Below are 20,255 nucleotides of genomic sequence, written 5' to 3'. Positions count from 1 at the left end.
AAGTGATGCCCTCTGGGCCTTTATTTTCTGCCAAATTAGCACAAGTCGGCCACCAGTAAACAGTCCCCAATGTCATTTTTTCCCCCCCTCCCCACCTTTGTACGGGCGCCAGGAAATTTATTGTGCTTGCTCAGCCGTGAAGAAGGGCTCTCACGTTCAAGAATCATATTACAAGGGCACACTTTAACAGTCTGTCTCATAGATGCACTGTACACAGTCTCGATAAGAGCTAACCAGGATATTTATCTGACAAAGGTGAGTGTTTTTTGGCCCAGTTAGGGTTGGCTTCCCATGATTGCTCTGGCGCTTATGTCACACTCGAATGCAGCTGCTTGACGCTAGCTTTGGGTTAGCCTGAGGTGACAGTGCAGCAGCTTTGTGCTTCCAGAGGCCATGCGTGTGGCGCTTAGCCCGAGCAGAGTGGAGGTGACAGTGGGTGAGAGCGTGGTGCTGAGCTGCAAGGCGACACATGACACGTCGCTGGATGTGGCCTTCCAGTGGTTCTTCAACCAGAAACCCATCAACTTCCAGCACGACGGCGGACACTTCGAATACATCCAAACAGTAAGAGCAAGAGTAAGAGAAAATATGAGACGGAAAGTACGTTTGTCATTTAGTGATGGTCATATCTATCAATGATGAGGAAATAAAAAGTTTTTCGTAGAGACTGACTGACGCTGCCTGTAAAGGTAAAAAGTTTAGGTCCCAATGTCCTGACGAAAAATGAGATTAGATCAGAACCACATGGTTCTTTGGACAAATAGGCCTTTCATTATATAAATATCAGTTACCTTCAAGCCCTTCCAGAATAAGTAGACATAATTCTGATTATTAAGCCTTATCAGTGCCAGGCCAATCAGGTAAACAAGGAGCATGGTGGAGCCTCAAGCAAGAAAGATGCTGATGCTCCCAAATGGAAGAGGAGCTCAGCATTTGATGAAGGTTTACTGTGTATTAATTCAATATATAGTTAGAGTATTATAGCTACATAGTTTATGCTAAATATTTTACAAATAATAAGCTGTCTTAAAGGCAACAAAGCAACATCTGTGCTCTCAGACACGTCTTTACTTTCATCACTCGCCAACAAGAAAATGCTACCTAGCTAGGGCTGTTCAGAGAACATGTGTTTGTACAACACATTGAGACATACATTTTGGCCATTTCACTAAGCTTAATTTAATATTTTAAGCCCCCATTCCAATACTAAAATGACTTAAATTTAGAATATAGCTACAAAGTAGCAGGAGAACATGTCTGTTTATCAGCAGAGATGTTAAAGTCACATCTGTCCTGATGTCCTCTGCTGCAGCCCATGCTCCTGGGAGAAAGTATTTGCAATGACAATCCTTTACAGGCACCACAGAAACCTGACTGATGCATGGTTTGTAATTTTAATCAGGTTTCGCGCTAAACAGCTGCCTGTAGACCTTGAATTATTCTCAGTCTTGCCTTAGGCGTTTCTCATTTCAGCAGAGAGAAAATACGGCTAGCTGTGGAATATAGCACCGAGCGAGCACCTGAATTAAAAAGGAAACTCTCAAGCCTCATGAGCCTGTACAAGATGTAAAGGAATGTGTGAAGCACATTTAGGCTCACTTAATACCTTTTTTTTAATACTCTCTTCTCCCAATTGCAGCAGTCTTCGACAGTGGATCTGATGATTAGGAGCATTTTGTTGAAGCATGCTGGGAAGTATGGGTGCAGGGCACAGACCAGTGCTGACACTGTGTTTGCAGAAGCTGAACTTCTTGTGCGAGGTAAGCCTGTTATCTGCCAATGCACCAGTACACCGTGACGTCTTGTACACTCTTTACTGGAGGTGTTGATTCCCCGACTTAATCCATAACCATAGAACAGAATTAACTTTTTCACACTGAAGACTGTAGCAAAGGGATGCTCACCCAAGAGTGCCTTTAGATTAACAAACCTTAAAAGTCTCCTTAATCTGTGCACATCTGACCAAAACCCACCCCCTATTGGTCAGATGTGCAATAAACAAACTTCTTCTATATAAAACATGCAAGGTAATAAACCTCTTTCTGAGACGATTATGATTATTTTGTGCATGTTTTTTAAACTATAATAACATTCTCAGGGAATCCATTAACCTAATTTGTCACAAAAGCGGCACGTCTGGGAAGTTAGTTAATTACATTGAACATTAGAGGTTTGCTCCTGGTGGGAACAGTCACACGATCCCTACATCCACGTTATATCGTCCTTCTTGATCATCTTGACTAATTATTATCACTGTGAATGTGCATAACAGGTGGTCGACTCTGCCAACATGTTTAATACGTGCTGTTAAACAGAAGGTCTGGTAATCTAATATTTATTTATTTTCTAATTGCAATGATTGTTGTCCATGATGTTTCTGGGCTGTTTTTTGACTGGGTGGTAACAGGTTGGTGTTATGAGGTCGCAGTTTTTTTTGATCCATTCAGTAATTTAATTTTATTTACATTTTCCTGCACCTTTTTAAAGTATTTTGACTTGATTGGACAGTAACAAGTGAAGAGGCAGACAAGAAACAACAACAAATGTCCCCCAGCAGAGCTAAATCAGGGGCTGGACTGTAACTCCTGTTGTAGTACAAGATATCATCAGTACAGCCAAAAAAAAATCTTAATTTTTACTGTAATGCTTAAGGCACTGAAATGTTAGCACACTGTCCATTAAGTGCAACACATTCATATTTAATGTTAATTAACCATTATCACCAGCAGTGTAATTTCAGCTGAGCGCGGTGATGCAGTCTGTCTCACTTCCTGTCCGCAGCCATTTTTTTTTTCATAAGCGATGATTTTTGTCCCCGGACAGAAGGAACAGTGACGTTGTGTTAACTGAATAGGCCGGCTTATTGTCGCAGGTTCTGTTTATACATACTAACACATGTAGCGTAACGCTAACCCTAACACCACACATGTTTAATACAACATGCACCGTCTGCCCTGATGTGATGTCAGCTAATTCTGTTAGCATTCTACAGCTGATAGCATCATCTGTGGCACTGCCAAAAGTAGAACCTGCACTCCAGAATGGAGTGGAGTGCGAGTGCATAGACATAAATGGACCATTATGGCAGTAATTGTTTTGATCACAGAATGCAAATGCCCCTGTGAAACCTTCTAACTGGCACTTTTTGGGGACACAGTACATTGATTTTCACTGTGCGTAGCACCTGCCAACTTTTCATTTACAGCTGTTCCCCCTAGAGTCCTTAGATATCCGCTGCACTTGCAGATCACATTCACTTCAGGTCTGAAACATATGTTCAGCTGTTTGAAAACACAGGAAACCTACCATGCAGTCTTGCTCAGCAGAACAAGCAGGCGAAATGCCTCCAAAAAGCCCCAAAAAGAAAGCTTCAGTATCCTTTAATCAGCATGAAATCCCTGGCAGCAGATCTGTGTCAGCCGAATCCTGGTTCGGTTTAGTATGTCATGTTCTTGTCTGTTATTTGTTTGTGTAAAGATTACAACGGGGAACTGGTGGAGCTACCATATGCACACAGCTGCATATCCATCTTAATGCTTGTGTGGCTGCATCCATTAGTGTATATAACAATCTGTAATGAAGACATCACTACACCACAGCTCAGTAGTGAATCAAAGTGCAGCAGAGATTGTTTCCCCTCCCCCCCCGCCCGCCTGATATGTCTGAAGCACTGGTGATTTGATCTGTGTCTCCTTAATTCTTCCACCAGGTCCTCCAGGACCCCCAGGGGTGGTGATAGTGGAGGAGATCACAGACACTACGGCCACGCTGTCCTGGACATGTGGCCTGGATAACCACAGCCCTATCAGCACCTATAATTTACAGGCCCGCAGCCCATTTTCATTAGGCTGGCAAACTGTCAAAACAGGTAATCAATACAGAGCAAATTGCAGCCTCTAGATCTAGGAGGGTAATGTGGGGCCGTATACAAAGGCCTTAATCCTGTGCAAAGTCATGGCAGAGGTGGAGAATCAGCCCAACTAGACACTTCAGGCAAAAACAATGTTTTTCTTTCTGACCTGTGAGGTGGTTTTCTTCCTTAATATGACTGGAAAGTAAAGATCCAGAACAGACATCTGGCCATTTATATTATTCATGCACATCAGCACATATTTTGGTTAGATAACACATAATTTGCGTATTCAACCATCTTATTTCAAATAATGAAACCTTTAAAAAATATTAAATTTGGGATTTTTTTTTATGAAGGTAATCTATTAAAACTGGTGACCTGTAGAATAACACAGAAGTTTGCCACAATGACTGAATCTGCCTTGAAAAGGTCAGGTTACAAAATCATCCACTGAAAAATCCACAACTTCTCCTTACAGCAAAGATAAAGATAAAGAAACCTTTGCTGACAACAGTAAAAGAATGTGTATTTACAAATGTGTGCTGGAATTAACTCCATGGTGGGCACAAGCTAAAATACAAACAGAGCAGAACTATTTGTGGAACATATCACCAAGATAACCTAATCCAAAACAAACCACAAGAAGAAAGGTAAAGCATCTTACCTCAATGTCAGATATGAGAAAGAAAAAGAAATATCCCTCCAAATAAACCTCAAAAAACCACCTCGTACCTGCACATTTTAACATATACGTCTGATGAAAGTCACTTATATGTTTAATAAGGAAAGGACATAGTGGGAAGGGCAGCAGTGGCTCATGGTAGAGCAGGGTCGTCTAATAATCGTAAGGTTGGCGGTTCGATCTCTGCCCTAGTCATTGGTGTGTGTCGTTGGGCAAGGCGCTTTACCCACATCCAGCTATATAAGTTCGATGTATTGTTATTATTATCATTATACCAGCAGCCATGAAACGATCCCCTTCTTGTGTCTTGCCTTAAGTTCATAATGCTCCTCACATCTTACATTGTGTCTGTGGACCCAAGTAGACTTTCTTCTCACAAGTTAAAATGGAGTTCTCTGGGGTTTTATGGTCGACCTTGGCCGTCGTTCGGAGGAGCTTAGCAAAAAAAAAAGTATTTTAAGCCTGTATTAAATGTCATTCGTGTGAATCTTATTCTGTATCATATCAGCAGATTGCGATAGATTAACCTTTTGAGCTTACATTATAGGACTGATCCATGTTCATTTAGCAGAAATGCACTTTCACTGCCTAAAAGTGAACCCCCCCCCCTCCTCGCTATCAATTACCATCACTTAGCATTAAAGCATGAAGGCCTGCAAAGCATGCTGTGTAATCCATCTTAATATGCCATGTGATAATAATAGCTGAGTTTAAGGTGCGATAATGATTCATCCCCACAGATGTATAAATCACACTTTGTATACACTCCTCTCACATCATGTCTGTTCAACCACATTTTAATTCGATAAAGCACAATTAGGACCCTGTGATATATTGCCAGTGTTGAACTTGTTAAAGATTAGCATAAAGGGGATTGGGGCTTTTACTCCTTGCAAACAGAGTTATCAGCCTGTGTTTGAAGAGCAGCTTGCTCAACAGAGTGGTCTCATTGTGAGCTGCTTTGGATGATAAGAACGTAAGCTCTGCTGCTTCAAGAGACCTCTGCTTCATTTGTGACATGGATATGCTTTCAGTCAATGTTTGTTTGTTATTGCAGGATCAATATTTACAAAGCTTGATCATAGAGGTTCTGAAGAAAGTAGATTAGTTGTGTAACTTCTTGTAATTTTGCTCTAAATGCATTCTTAAAATCCATTTTTTTCCCCCCACTCTCAGGATGTAATTTAATTATGTACATACGGCTCTGTTCTGCAGAAACTAAAGAGAATTGATTGATCAGCTTCTGCCTGTGTAATGACTTGTACATACTTCAAATGCACTCTGAAGCCGATTCTAAGCTGTTAATTATGCATCAAAACATCATCATATACCAAGTAAAATGTGCAAAATATTCAAAAGCACGTTGAATCTGGAGGGAAGCTGACGAACAGCTGTATGTTTGTGTGATTCTGGATCTGCTGTCCTGTATACTGGACTTTAAATAAAACCACCGACATGAGGTGAAAGAGTCAACTCCGCACAGGATGTAAACACTGCAGATAGTGTTACCAAATGAAGGCTCCATAGTCAGTCTCATAGTGAATCCTTAATGTATGCAGGCTACGGTCTAAACTGGGCTGCCCTGCCAGCACTCTGCCATTTCTCGTCTGCTCAGTTGCATGACTGAATGTTTGGCCATAAAAAACTCTCTCCTGGTGGCTATGACTGCAGGTTTATTGCAAGCTACATTGTTCTTTTGGGGGGAGTTTGTATTGGAGGTCATGGAGGTCCTAAATGGCCTTCGAAAATATGGATCCAAACACTTTTAAAGTTAAGAGTTGGCACTTTTGAGTGGGTGTCTCCTACATACAGCAGATGAGAGAATACGAGTGCAGCAGCTCAAATGTGAGGGCTGAGGGGGCAGATCACCGGTTGGTATGGATTCCTAAGTGATAGCAAGCTTCAAATGTCTGATGCGAGTTGAAATGTTTTAGCCACTCTCCTCCATGGAGTGTATTTTTGGACTAGACCTTGTAAATTGGTTGAACTGCCAGGTCTGTGCAGCCATTTTTGTTGTCTCATCGGCTCTTCTGATCAGCCTAATTCAACACGTAATGGCTGAAAGTGGTGAGTGGCTGATGGATAAGAATGAAAGAACATGCTATAAGCTACTCTCTTGTCTGCAGACCCAGACCCCGTGACAGGCAGCATGGAGTCAGCCATGGCTGTGGAGCTCAACCCCTGGGTGGAATACGAGTTCAGAGTGGTGGCCAGCAACGCCATCGGGACGGGCGATCCCAGCGCACCCTCAAGAGTTGTCAGGACCAAAGAAGCAGGTAAAGTTTCTAAGCAATGCTCGGTGGGCACAGCATTCAGGTCACATGTGGACAAACATCGCCCCAAAACAGTTCAGAACAGTCTTATTTAATATTCCAGTTTTATCGTAGCCAGACAGCTTAGCTGGTGCACGCCGCTTCACCGCCATGTTCTGCTCCCATTGTTGATATTACTCAGTATTAATTGGGGAAGAAGTTGAAAATAAGCTGCTCACATGGATTTCAGCAAATTTAGTGTTTCTGCTAAAACAGCCAGTCCTTCAGCGCCCCAGGCAACAACACAGCAGAACACACTGTTTATGGTGTGCAGAGATTCACTGTGCTGCTTCACTAACCGCTCATTTCCCCTCTATAAAATGCAATAATTACAAAGGTCAGCGGTCATTTTGGAGTGGCTTATTTAATCTCTTCCATCTCTTCAGCCTAATTAACAGACTAATTACTGTATCCCCTCACTGTGAGACAATCCATCCTTACAGTTACAATATGATACAGATGTCAACAAAAGGGTTCCACAGACCAGCTATGGTTCTTAATGAAGGCACTTCTCAGTGTTTCTGTTCACTAAAACACTTCATTAAAATGTTTTTATTTTTACTTATAGAAACCAGAAGCATGACACGATAAACTGAATTTTCCTCTATGTGGTAAAAAATTGCAGATTGAGATTGTCTGCAGTTCTTTCTCTTTTTTTTTTATGTGTCGTCTTCTTTTCAATTCTTTAAAAATGTGTTAAAGTGAGTTTGGTCAGTCATGCAGTGTTAACCTTTCTGTTTCACACAGTCCCATCAGTGGCACCATCGAATGTGAGTGGAGGAAATGGCCGTAGGCACGAATTGGTCATCTCGTGGGAGGTAGGTCTTCTGCCAAACTTCCCTGTTGTAGCAGTGAGTGTGTCAACATTTGCAAAAACTCACAAATGTGACAGCAGATCCGGTGCTTCGGTTAAGCAAACTCAGATTGGTGTTGAATTAACAAGCGTGAACGGAAGCTTCTGTTTCATCTCCTCTCACTTTCTTTTTCATCTTAGAATGTCAAGAACACATTTCAACTGTGAGATGTTCAAATCCCTTAGTGAAGAAATAAAAACATGATCCTTTTCATGTGCTGTAGAACTGGCTTCAATGATGATTTGTAAAGAAACGGAGGCAGAGACTGGCCTGTATTCTTAAACATAAATCAGAAATCAATGCAAGCAAACAGTTTATATTGTTAGTTCCAACAATCATATCACTGTCATGGCTTCCTGTTGTGGTGGTAGTTGCAGATTTTTTCATTTTCATTGAAACGTGTTTGTCCAAACTACTTATGTTTTTTGTAAACTACTATTATTGGAAAAAAAATAAGGAAAGGTCAAAACTTTTTTGGGTCAATTTACAGATTAGAGATGTCACCATAGATGGATTCAAGCATAAGTTTGACAAGTTTAACAGTGATTTTTAGATTATGATATTATTATTTCTATGAATAGATTCCTCTCCTGTTCGCGACCTTCAATAAAGCCCCTGGCAGTGTTATAAAGGTGTATAATAGTTATTATTTTTTAATCTACATGAATCGACAGATAAATATTTATCACCTAAATCTGAGAAAATATTACTTAGCAGAGTTAAAAATATGATAATCTGCATGTTCAGGGAATCGTTCACCCAGAGGCCGCAGGTTGACGTTCAGTAATGTAATCCAAGAGTCAAAACAACATCTGCACTGAAACCACAGCCTCTCCATTGTTCACTAAGGAATTTTACAGTCACACAGTAATAAATCCTGCATGTGAATGGGACTTAATAATCATGTCAAGGTTGCCGCTGCTTGTGCTGTTCATTAAAAACCTTCACTTTTTGCTGCCTGGGAATACTTGTCAGGCAGAATTAAGAAGGATAAAGCTTGGCTGATGACGGAATCCTTGCGGTTCTAAGCTTAAAGGAAATGGTCTAATGACTGTGATACAGATGATTGCATTAGTTTACAGTCAGCTGCTTTCACTTGAGGTGAACTATGATGACTAGCTGCAGCTCGGCGGTTGTGTGTTAGCAGGGACCTGCGTTTGCTTGTTGTCCTATTCCCAGAACCATCAAAGTGGGACCTAATTAAAACATAGAGAAAAGTTCCAGCAGCTCAAGTGAGAAATGATGAGGGGTGTCTGGAGATGTTCTTAAAATGGAAAATGACTTAATGCATTGAGGGAGTATTTAAAGTACAGAGTTAGACATAGACTAACATCACCTGAGATTTGACAGCTTCTTATACATCCAGGAAAAGTTCATCTAAAGGCTGTCTAAAACATCTCCCAGCTGGATGTTAGATAAAGTTAGTTTCAGTCTGTGTTTCCTTAAAAGGCTCAAAGCTAGTTTTTTTTGTAGCAGCATGAGGCATAAACCCGACTTGTGAAGTATTATTTTGCTGCAACACACTGAGGTCAGGTGAGGTTTTCTTAGTTGTGCCTTTGTGGGATCCTTGTGTCCTGCTGTGTGTCTCACTGGGAGGTGAGGTGCAGCAGAGAGTGCAGCAATTTCAATGGCTTACTGCAATGTTTGTGCCGAGAACCAGAGTGTTTTCCACGGTGCATGGTCTCCACTCACCTGCTCAAAGCAGGTCAGTTGGCCAGCATACCTCTGTTCCACCGTGTTTTTGTGTCCCACATCAACCTCTCTAAAATCACACAACCTCCTTTAGGTGTTTTTGTGCATCTTCCCTTCCCTTCTTTTATTTTCTGCATTTTGAACGTATATTAAAAAATTGTCTTGTGAGCGTCAGAAACTCTTAAATTGCCCACTTTTAATGTATGATAATGTATTCTTTCTGATCCCACCACTTTCTCAAGTGTGCCCCAGGTGTGCCAGGTGCAGCTGGTCACAGTGATACCAAAGCATGCACATGGCACACTCTTGGCAGACAGAAAAGGCCACCAGGTTCCTGAAAATAGAGCCTCTAATGTATCGCCATGTGACTGTCTGACTGCAAAAGAATTCAGTGCTGAGGTAAAAAAAAAAAAAAAATGCTAATGTTACTGTAGCAGCCCTCACTGGGAAACATGCTGGGTAGCCTCACAGCTGTACAGACAAAGGTAAAATAAGCCAGGTGGCGATGCACAGAACTCCCAGGAAGCCATGACCCTTTGATAGAAAAAGGCAACACTGAATCCAGCGGGATAACACAAAGGTGGAGGTTGCCTTGAGCCGAGAGGGGCTCAGGTGAGCTTTCACCATTAGGGGCAAAGTGACCTTTTTCCATTTCAGAGGGGAGACATGGGAGACCCATCTGCTCTAGTAGTCTGCATGATTCTCTCTGACTCTTAAACTGGAGAATTTGAGCATGAAGGAAGACCAAAGGAACAACCTGGAGAGAAAATCTGCAGTCCACTGGGACACAATGGTTTTCTATAAGACCAAAGAGAGGACTGTGGATGCTGTAGAAAGGTGCCCTGCATGAGATATGATAAGATATAAATAAAACGTTATTGCACGCAGGGGAAATAAAGAAATAACAGCAGCAAATAATACAATAAAAGTGCTTTTTAATAGACTGTTGAAATCAAGACAACACAAATAATGATTAGTTATTCCAACAAAAAAAAAACACGTATTTTATAAAACAGCATGCACATTCAGTATAGATTAATATTTGCTACCATCACATGGACATGCTTACACAGGGGTGTCGATTGGTCCTGTGTATTGTGTATTAAAGCTCTGTAGTATAGCTCAGTTCATCAAAAATGCAATAAACTTGATCATGGTGCACACACAGGGGCCACATCACCCTGTGTGCTTACTCACATACTTATTTGTGTCTGGACCCGTAAAGCTTAGTCGCACAAGGGTAACCAGATCACACTGGTGTTAAGCTATCATGTGTATCTTAGCGGTTAGCTTTCAAAATGCTTATTTTCGGTAATAAATATCCACTTTAAATGCTGCTTTATTATTAACAACATTGCCATAGTTCAAGATCAATGCCCCTCATTGCATTTTTTAAAAGAGTCTCAATTTATTGTGTCAAAATTGGTTTACCCTTCCAGGATCTTTAGGGTTAAAGGGCACCATTTGGTCACAATTGCAAAAGTTGCTGACGAGGCTCAGAGGAGGCCAGCTGGGCCATGTACAACACACAAGCCGCATCAGCCGGGCCAAGTGATTAGGATGTAGTGAATTTCAAATTCAGTCCCACCAGAGAGGCACAGCGATGATTAACCTTGACTTTCTGAGTCGTTCCCGCCGAATCCAGCGGTGTTTATGGATATCTGTTTGTAATCTGGAGCTGCAATGGTTGTAGGAAATGTAATAAATCTCCCACCAAGTAAAGGGGGGGGGGATATTAGTGTGAACCATTTTCAAGTGGACAGCTTGGCTCGCAGCCACAGTCAAGGCAGCACATGTACAGAATGACTATGAGCAAAGCTTGAGAATTTGCAATTGAGATCAGTTGAAGGATATATTAACTGGGGAGCAGTGAACAGATGTGCAGGCAACTGACAGTTATTCTTGTAGTTATTAAGTATGGGAGCCCAACTGCCACTGGGAGGATAACCTTCACATCAGGAGAAGTGCACCTCCGTGGCACATTATGGGGGATAATGTCCATTCCAGATGGGATGGTGTTTGGTTGTAGACTATTTCCTATTTATAACTCAAGTGTGTCATTAGCTTGGCCAGTGTAGCACAACCTGCTTGTAAATAATATGGGACAAAGAACAATCAGGGGATGCTTAAAACCGCTCACAGCCCATGATTGGTGCCTTGTTAGACATAAAGGCTTCTTAAGCAATGAGAAAAAGTGCAACAAATTCTTACCCAGAATTCTCGTGGTGCACGAAGCTGCAGCTTATTCAGTTACATTATATTTGTTTAAAGCAGTACAGTGCCTGTTTTAAATGTCGTCTTTTAAATGATAAAGCTAGAACCTATATATTAGATTTGATGTTTCTAAAGTCGTCACCACATCAGCGATAATGTCTGGTCCTGTTTTAAGACATTAGGATCCAAATGAGTGTTGCTTCTGTGCTAAATGAATGACGAAATGTAAATGAAACCCTGTCAGACAGACTCCTACAGTTCAGCGAAGTTACCATAGTAACTGACAATGTTGAAGTTAACTAAACTCCTCACACACACACACACACACACTGTTAGTTTTCAATAAATGCACATTTAGGCAGCATGAAATCCAGATACGGCTAGTTTTACATGCTCAACATGCTTCGTTCAGCGATAATATCAAAAGTGCAGCTCATACCATGAAAGGCAGCACTATGGCTAACTGAGGCAGAGTTCAGAAAAGGCTTGTCTTCTCCGCTGATTTGCAAATTATGAGATGCGGGAGTGAAAAGTCACTTCACACAGATTAAGTGTATCAAAAGTGAAAAATTAAAGTAAATCCCCAAGAATGACGTCTCATGTCTGATTATGTTTGGGTAGAAGAATTCTGACCCATCAGTAAGGTTTAATCAAAGTATCACAGCACAGTGCTGACATGCTCCACTTACACACTTTCTTTTTTTTACGTGGCATTTTAAGTCACTTTAGCTCTGCCCTATTTATTCCTGTTTCTGCTAAATGCTTTTGGAAATACGTCAGGGCTCCGTCAGTGATCAATGGGGATGGATATTAAAGGAGACGGAGCAGGAATGTTAGCCCTTTTTGGCAGTCAAGGCATGTGAGCGTGTGGCAGTTCTGCCTTTCCAGTCATCTGTGGAGAGTTGTCAGAGCCTGGACGGCCACGGTGGGCAGGGTTATTAAGCAGGATGAATGACTAAACAGTCTCCGCAGCTTCATTCAGCCGTCTCATTAGAGTCGACTGTGAGAGACGGCTTTTTTTTCCTGGGAAGCCATGGGGAGGACCATTAGTGATGCCCCCACAGTCACCGTCACTGAGCCCAGCAGGTCCCGCAATTTCATCCGCTAGACTTACCTCGGTTATATCCGCCCTCTCACACTGTGTCCACACTTGTATGTGACTGTCTCACTTCCCCAAACCTGCAAGTGTTTCTAAACTTAACTAGCTCATTTGTTCACGCTGCTTTTCTTTACAGACTTGTGTTCTTTGGCAGCGCTCTAAACACAGTGCCAGCTCTGATAATAACTTTGATGGAAGCTAATTCATTTTCACTGATCCTCGTTGTAATTAGGCAGTCACGGTGATTGGTCGTTGCTGAATAAAATCTGAACTACATCTCCGTGCACACACCAGTCGCTCCTGTAGACTGGATGGTTTATATGGGTGATGCCTTCAGGGAATAATATTATTCTGAAGCTTATGCAAATCAGCACATTACAGCAGGAGCGGCAGACTTGTTGCCAAAAAAACAGGTGTACAGGTGTTTGTCATTTATTAAATTTAGCCACAGATTTAATCCCTGCAGCTCATATTTTAATTACATTTTAGCTCACTTAAAAATTGGCATTTGATTTGATTAAGCAGCCGAGCAGCTGTGGAAGTTAGTTCCCAGTTTCACCACTTTAGGAAAACCACAGATAATCACTGAATCCAGCCCATAACAATCCGTGTCCCCAAAACCCTCCTGTCAGACATGCAAAGATAAATAGCTACATAATGGACACAACTGAGCCAGATATGATTTGTTTCCATTACTCAAGACTGACTGCATCTTTATTAACACTGGCGGACGGTTACTGTATGAAATTGAAAGCTAGTTATCCGGGATTATTGCACAGGAAAAAGTCTTTTGTTGTTCAGTCGCTGTGCTGGAGAAACTGTCCACATGAAAAAATGTGCAAATGATGCATATTCAGTGTTTAACCCTCTGAATGCCAAGCAGTTTTTTCTACTCCTGTCCTGTGGGCTCATTGTTACTACACCTGTATGGAAACAGCACAATCATGGCAACAAATGTGTGTCATACATACGTTTTAAAAGGAAACTGAGAGGAGAAAAATACATTTCTGTGATTATTAATGTTACAAAAATTACAACTTGGGATGTCCCGATCAGGCTTTTTTGCCCTCAAGTCCAAGTCCATATCATTATCCATATAGTAATACTTTGCCTGTTATTGCAAGCAAACTTCGTGTGTGTGCGTCCAGAACGCCTCGCACTGACTGTGGATTTCCACATGTGCACTGCTTCTCCAAACTGCCTGCAACACATTGCCGCCAACTTCAAATACTTCAGCCTTCCCAAGCTAGGACATTTCATACCCCTACACTAAAGGCGTTAACTTTGACAGCCCTAATAAATATATATCCGAGTCCTGATCAGGAGGTAACATCCGATTCCGATCGAGTCTGAAATCACGTAATCAGGCCCGATTTCTGATCACGTGATCGGATCGGAACATCCCTATGTAGTTGCTTCAGTTGCCCCCCTGTGTCCATGTGCTTAGATATTCAACTGTTTGCATTTTTACAGCCTCTGCTAATCTGTTTTTGCACTCATGCACATCATGGAGAAATCTCCACTGAAAAGTAAAGGTTTTTACAGTATATGCTATATTTTGGGGGATTTAAAATGAGACTCGTAGAAATAAAACATGTTTTTTTGCACCAGAGCTCATGCTTTGCTTCCTTTGTTTCCAGCCTGTATCGGAGGAGTTCCAAAATGGCGAGGGCTTTGGGTACATTGTCGCATTTCGTGCCAACGGGACCAGAGGCTGGAAGGAGAAGATGGTGACGTCAGCAGACTCCACCATGTACAAATACAGGGACGAGACTTTCCCTCCTCTCACGCCGTTTGAAGTGAAAGTTGGCGTGTACAACAATAAGGGAGATGGGCCATTCAGCAAAGTTGTCATCATCCACTCTGCTGAGGGGGGTGAGTTCATATTCATGGCTGAATGGATATGAAAGTACAGAGGGGAAAAGACTTTTCACCATTTTTTTTTTATTGTCTTCATTTTGACTTTTTCCACAGAGCCAAGAGAAGCACCGTCTGATGTGAGAGCTAGCAGTATTTCTTCCTCGGAGATCAGGGTGACTTGGAAACCGCCCAATCCTGGCCCAGGAAAGCCAAGGGGATATGAGGTTTGTAATTCATTGTTTGTATGTAGAAATCATTTTGTACAAGCCTGAGTTTGAGAGGAATCATTTCTCAGTCTCTGCCGTATGTTAACAGGTCAGCTACTGGAAGGACATGGAGCAGGAAGAGTCGTCGAATAAACAACAAACTGTAAAGAACGAAACATCCATGGTCCTGACGCGACTAGAAGGAAACACACTGTATCACATCACAGTGAAAGGCTTCAACAGCATCGGCCAGGGTCCTGCCAGTGCTGCTGTCACCGCCAAGACCAGAAAAGCCCGTGAGTGCAGCACCGACACTAATCACACTATACATTATACACTATATACGGAATACAGGCCACCCGTTAAGCTTCACTCGAAATCCCCTTGTAAAAGGTGCCGTAATTGACCCAGTTGGTTGAAGCTGTTTTAAAATGTGTTTGAACGTGCACTCAGAGTGTCGTGTTCTCTGCACAGCTCCCGCTCAGCCTCCAGCCAGCCTGATGTGGATTCAGGAAGGGAACAACGTGTCGTTAAGCTGGGACCCAGTGAAGGCAAAAGACAATGAATCGGCTGTCATCGGGTACATGGTAATGACCCAGTGATGCATCGTGTTTGTTCTGTGTCATAAGAAACACAATGTTCCAGAGGTATTATTTAAGCAGGGTCCAAATTACATTTCCTGTGTGTTTACTGATCCATTATACAAAAGATCTGTCTCTCTGTTTGATAAATAACTTTTCATGCACGCTGTTGCTGCTTCTTTAGGAAACTTGTGTCCTGATTCCATTGAAAGAAGTCATTTCAGTGTGATTCTGGCACCTCACAGTCACCAAACTAAGCATTAGTTAGACCTTTTTGTTACACATTTTCCAAACACTCATTTTTCAGGCGAACAAATCAGGAACAAAATGAACTTTGTTGGAGGTCTGCCTGCTTGTCAGCGGCACACACTTACACGATTCAGCAATCAATGTTTGCCAAAGTTGTGATTTTAAATAGATAGCTGTGTGCTACATCACACCATTGTGCCTTGAACTTTAACTGTTGTTTTTGAAAAGCTGCATTTTTGTTTTCTCTGATACGACTTAATGCCGAGCCCTCAGACTTGCACTGTTGCTGTTTGTATCGTCGTCTCATTTAAACTCTCTCAGCAGGTCATGTGTTATATCTTCTGTTTTGGGACAGAATAGCCAGAAAAGACTTTACACCTTAATGTCTTTTATTTTAATCACACAGTTTCCATCAATAGGGAACTTTTCTATAGAGAAAGAAACAAGGCCAGCCTGGAGTTAGCATTAATGTGCTAACTCTTAATGTACAATTTAGGGAATAGCTTACTAAAATGCAGCTTAAACCCTAAGCTACTGGAGCATGATCCGGTGTGTTTTGAAGTGTATATATAGTGTAGCCTGAAGTGGTTGTGTGCACACATCCTGCAGGTGTTACTCAAACAAGAGGGCAGAGGCCACAACCAGGTGACGAGGACCATTAACCCGTCCACCATGCTCTCACTGCCAGAGGGAGGCACTTACATCATCGAGGTGCGAGCGCTCAGTGAAGGAGGCGAGGGAGCAGTCAGCTCCCAGGTTCGAGTTGTCACCTCCTCCGGTAAGCTCTCCTCCTCTGATATGTTGCCTCCTCTCTCAATCATACACTCCATTACATGACACCTGAAATTGCATCTCTTTGCACAAGCTGTTTTCTCCTTTGTAGCCATCTTAAGTCCTGCCCTTAATTGAGTCACCGCAGCTGTTGTTGGAGCCAAGTTTTCTTTGGCTAATACTGTTTTAATTACCTCGCCCACACAAACCTTCCTCCTCCTGCACAGCCAATTAACTTCTAAGCAACAGGACGAGCTGAAAGTTTGCAGCCCTCTGTGTGACTAGGCTGCCTTTTCAGACTGTGGATTGTTGTTGTCCTTTTTCTTTTCAGGAAAGAGACTGAAACTCCCAGAGAACGTTAAAAGATGAATGCAGATTTTTAGCATTAAAAATGAATGCATCTTTGTTTTCATTTGTTTTGACTCTCTCCTCTTATCTCTTGGCTTCTCTTAGGCGTCCGAGCAAAAAGCAACCAGTGCTCCGTGCACTGCCTGCCACAGAGCCTAACATGGACAGCACTGCTCCTGGTTCTTCTGGTGCCTTCAGCTTCCTGGTGAGGCCACTGTGCCATCTTTGTTTTCACGAGGGGAGCCACCAATCTTCTGCTCCCGTATTCCCTCTGACTGCCTGCTTGCTTTGGCCTTACTCATCCCACCGGGGCCCGAGGCCGGCCGAGGGGCGGGGGCGGCTCTGCGGAGTTCATCCTTTTTAAGTTTCCTGTTTTCCGTTTGAGGTCCTGGATGTTTGAGTTGCACAGTTCTTTCCAGCATCACGGTAGTGTTGTACTGTAGTGTACATTGTGGAAAGATTTGTTTAATCACTTCCTTTTTTTTACATGATGTGTTCCTCTCATTGACTGGCATCTTACCACTTCCAGGCGACTCCTACAGCTCTGCGGCTCCGCAGAGCATGAACAATTCCTGGAAAGCTGCTGTGGTAGTAATACAGGGATCAGCCGGCCTGTTTCTTTTCATTACTTATCTGCATCAATTTACCCCTTGGCTGCCTAACAAGCAATGCAGCAGAAGCTCAGTAGAGATAAGTGCATTGTTTTCTTATTCACACATTGAGGAGAAAAAAAAAAGTTTTTTATGGAACCAAGAATCTTACTATTTCCAAACTTGCTTTTTGTACATTGTGTTACCTTTAGAGAAAAAAACAGTGGTGTGTGTCAGCTATGTCAAACTCTGTTTTTTTTTTTTGGTAGCGATTAAGCAATGCTCGGTGGTACAGTGTGTGGACTGTTGGATGTATGGAAGTAGGAAACAGGTTGTTGTACCTGTAGTGCCCAAACAAAGCATCAATAGACAAAGACGACTGTACGGACTCGACTGGTGTCAGTACAAATAAATGTGATGTATATTTTTTAAAGGCTGGCTGTTTGTAACTGTTATTGATTAGAACTAACTATTTTGTTTCCACCAGGCCAAAGTGACATCTTCAAAGTGCATGTTTTCTCTGACCAGCAGTCCAGGATCCAAGAAAAGCATCCAATGCCCGCATGTAAGAGGTAGACAGAGAACATCTATGCTGTTTGACACTGTGTTATTGATCAGACGTCACTCTAATATACCTTAAATATTAATTAGGATGCAGTGCCTGTCCTTTACATACATGACTGATGCAAGTTTCCACAATAACAAACAAACAATAACAAATAACAAACAAAGCTATAAAACGCTAAAAACATCAGCCAATCCTCCGGGTGGACCCTGCGCGGAGTATTGGCTGCACCAGAGAGGTACGTGCATGATGGCCGAAGTCACAGACCACAGCTTGTCTTCAGGTGATGCACGTCCATGTGATTGGGAGGCGTGGCTTCGGGGTGAGCCCCGAGAGAAAGGGGCGTGTGTTTAATTTCGAAATCTGGCTGACTCTCACTGAGTTTTCAAAATCTCCTACCCTACTTTTAGTACTAATTCAGCATGACTGTCACATAGTTAGAAAGTGTACGCCTGCCTGTCTGTCAAACTACTTCTGCTCTTTAAGCCTTTCCTTCAGTGTCATGTAAAATATGAGAAGATGGAACTCCACACACGTGACATTTGAGGCCACAGAACTTCATGTGATAAAAAGAAGCGCTGCAGAGCCAAATAGGGCAGCATGAAGAGTATCTCTGCTTCCTCTCTGGCTCCTCTCTTGCCTTGTCTGCAGTAAAAGCTTATCTCTCACTGGGCAGAAATCCAAATGAATTTGCCTGAAGTGTAATTAATGTTGGTATGAAGATCTGCAGTCCTAAAGCCTGCCTGCTTGAGAAGACCTTTTTTTGGCTCATTCTGCCTCCAGCTCTATGGACTCCATTACAGAGTAACCTAGCTCACCCGCACAGGTTCAGAGAGGGGTACCGGCTCAACCACGGGAGAGCAGAACAGAGGACGAACACCGCTCCGAGCGCTGTCTATCCCACAGATACCTCCTCCTCCTCTCAGACCTCTCTGTTTTGGTTCAGTTTAGAGGAGGAGGAGGAGGAGGATGGTGGTGAGGTTGGACTCCTCTCACTAACGTGTACATCATTTCCGTCTGCAGTGCACAGCACTAAGCTGTTTAATGTGGATGGTGCTTTTAGCCAATGATGGCTCAAACACATGCCTCCACACAAGTGCTAATGTACCGACCTTTAATTATTCATGCAGCACCTGTCTGTGTTGGTGCATCTGATTTATGATAATGGATTATGTATCCAGCAAGGGGGCCCATTTGCTTCAGAGAGCCAGAAGCTATAGTGTCAGCAATTAAAACTCCCCCCAGGTTAATGTCAGTGTGTGTCTGTGCACGAGAGTGCCTCCAGGATATGCTGTACTTTTTTAGGTATCGTCAGTGAAAATATATTTTATATGTGGCTATTAGCACTTAAATGTTTTTTACTGACTGGACTATAAAGACCCATAAATACTACTGGCTGGCAGTTTTACATTGATTCAGTGTTTGGTTACCTCATTCACTCTTTATCTCTGCATATTTGTATTTTTATTTAACCCTTTCAGGAATCACGGAAGACCTCACCACACGTGAAATTTGCTTTTATGACCAGTTTATGGCACATTATCATTTACATATACAGGTACACAAGGCCCATTGCTGCTTTATTATATAATATACCACAACCATGTGATTTATGTATTTATTATAAGTAGAAATATATTTCTATGCTCTCTCGATGTTTTTATCAAATACTGTGTATGAATACTGGGAGTCTGCATATTAGCCCATGCATTCCATGGCTAAATATATTACATATAAAACCTGTAAACTAACTCACTTTTTTATAGCACATTGGACACGATCCTCCACGGTGAACTGTGCAGCGCTCAAAGTAAATAACCAGTTAAAACAAATTAAACAGGAAAATGTAATTTATACAGGTTTGTATTCATGTGTCTCACTCGGACACACATTCATTAGCTTGCATGTGCACTCTCATGAGATACTTACACTTGTCTTAGGGCAACTCAAGAATGAATCTGTAACTTCCTCCAAGCAGCTTCAAGCTGGAGAAGCAGCGAAACGTCTTCAAGAAAACTCTACACGTCCGGTTGTATCGCTTCAACCCTTGGAACATATGCACTAAGGTGACTTGGGCTCTGTGTGGTCAGCTGTACTTAAAGGTTTAATGTGCTGCTAAGAAAACCTTCTATCTGTAGGAATCTTGAATGTCTTTTTTTGTAGGGTAGCAGCAGCATGATCTAACAGTAACCTGCAGTGAAGCACTGAAGCTACAGCTGCCTGTGGTATGTAAAGCTTCCCTCCCTCCTCTTTACTCTGAATCAAACCTAAACAAAGAGGCTGACCTTTCAGATATGATAACGCAGCAAATAACGGTTGATGCTACTCCTATCTTCATTCCCAGCCGTCCTTTCACCTTCCCAAACTTACAAAGTCAAG

At 42.2% G+C, this 20,255-nt stretch overlaps 1 protein-coding gene across 1 annotated transcript in view; it reads left to right on the top strand.

The window, feature by feature from the left end:
• Positions 1-16,962, top strand: part of cntn5 (contactin 5) — an 86,051-nt gene extending 69,089 nt beyond the window's left edge. Inside the window, exons 14-24 of the mRNA XM_028420126.1 lie at positions 389-564; positions 1,640-1,760; positions 3,710-3,868; positions 6,662-6,811; positions 7,595-7,665; positions 14,347-14,581; positions 14,681-14,790; positions 14,882-15,068; positions 15,247-15,359; positions 16,212-16,380; positions 16,827-16,962. Of these exons, the coding sequence (XP_028275927.1) occupies positions 389-564; positions 1,640-1,760; positions 3,710-3,868; positions 6,662-6,811; positions 7,595-7,665; positions 14,347-14,581; positions 14,681-14,790; positions 14,882-15,068; positions 15,247-15,359; positions 16,212-16,380; positions 16,827-16,930 (1,595 nt within the window). The 3' untranslated portion in view covers positions 16,931-16,962. The remainder of the gene's footprint in view (positions 1-388; positions 565-1,639; positions 1,761-3,709; positions 3,869-6,661; positions 6,812-7,594; positions 7,666-14,346; positions 14,582-14,680; positions 14,791-14,881; positions 15,069-15,246; positions 15,360-16,211; positions 16,381-16,826) is intronic.
• Positions 16,963-20,255: the final 3,293 nt, after the last annotated feature.

This window comes from Parambassis ranga, chromosome 13 (assembly GCF_900634625.1).
Source record: "Parambassis ranga chromosome 13, fParRan2.1, whole genome shotgun sequence".
In the NCBI taxonomy this organism is placed as follows: Eukaryota; Metazoa; Chordata; class Actinopteri; family Ambassidae; genus Parambassis; species Parambassis ranga.
Note: the sequence above shows the minus strand (reverse complement) of the source record. Positions and strands in the feature narration are given on the sequence as shown.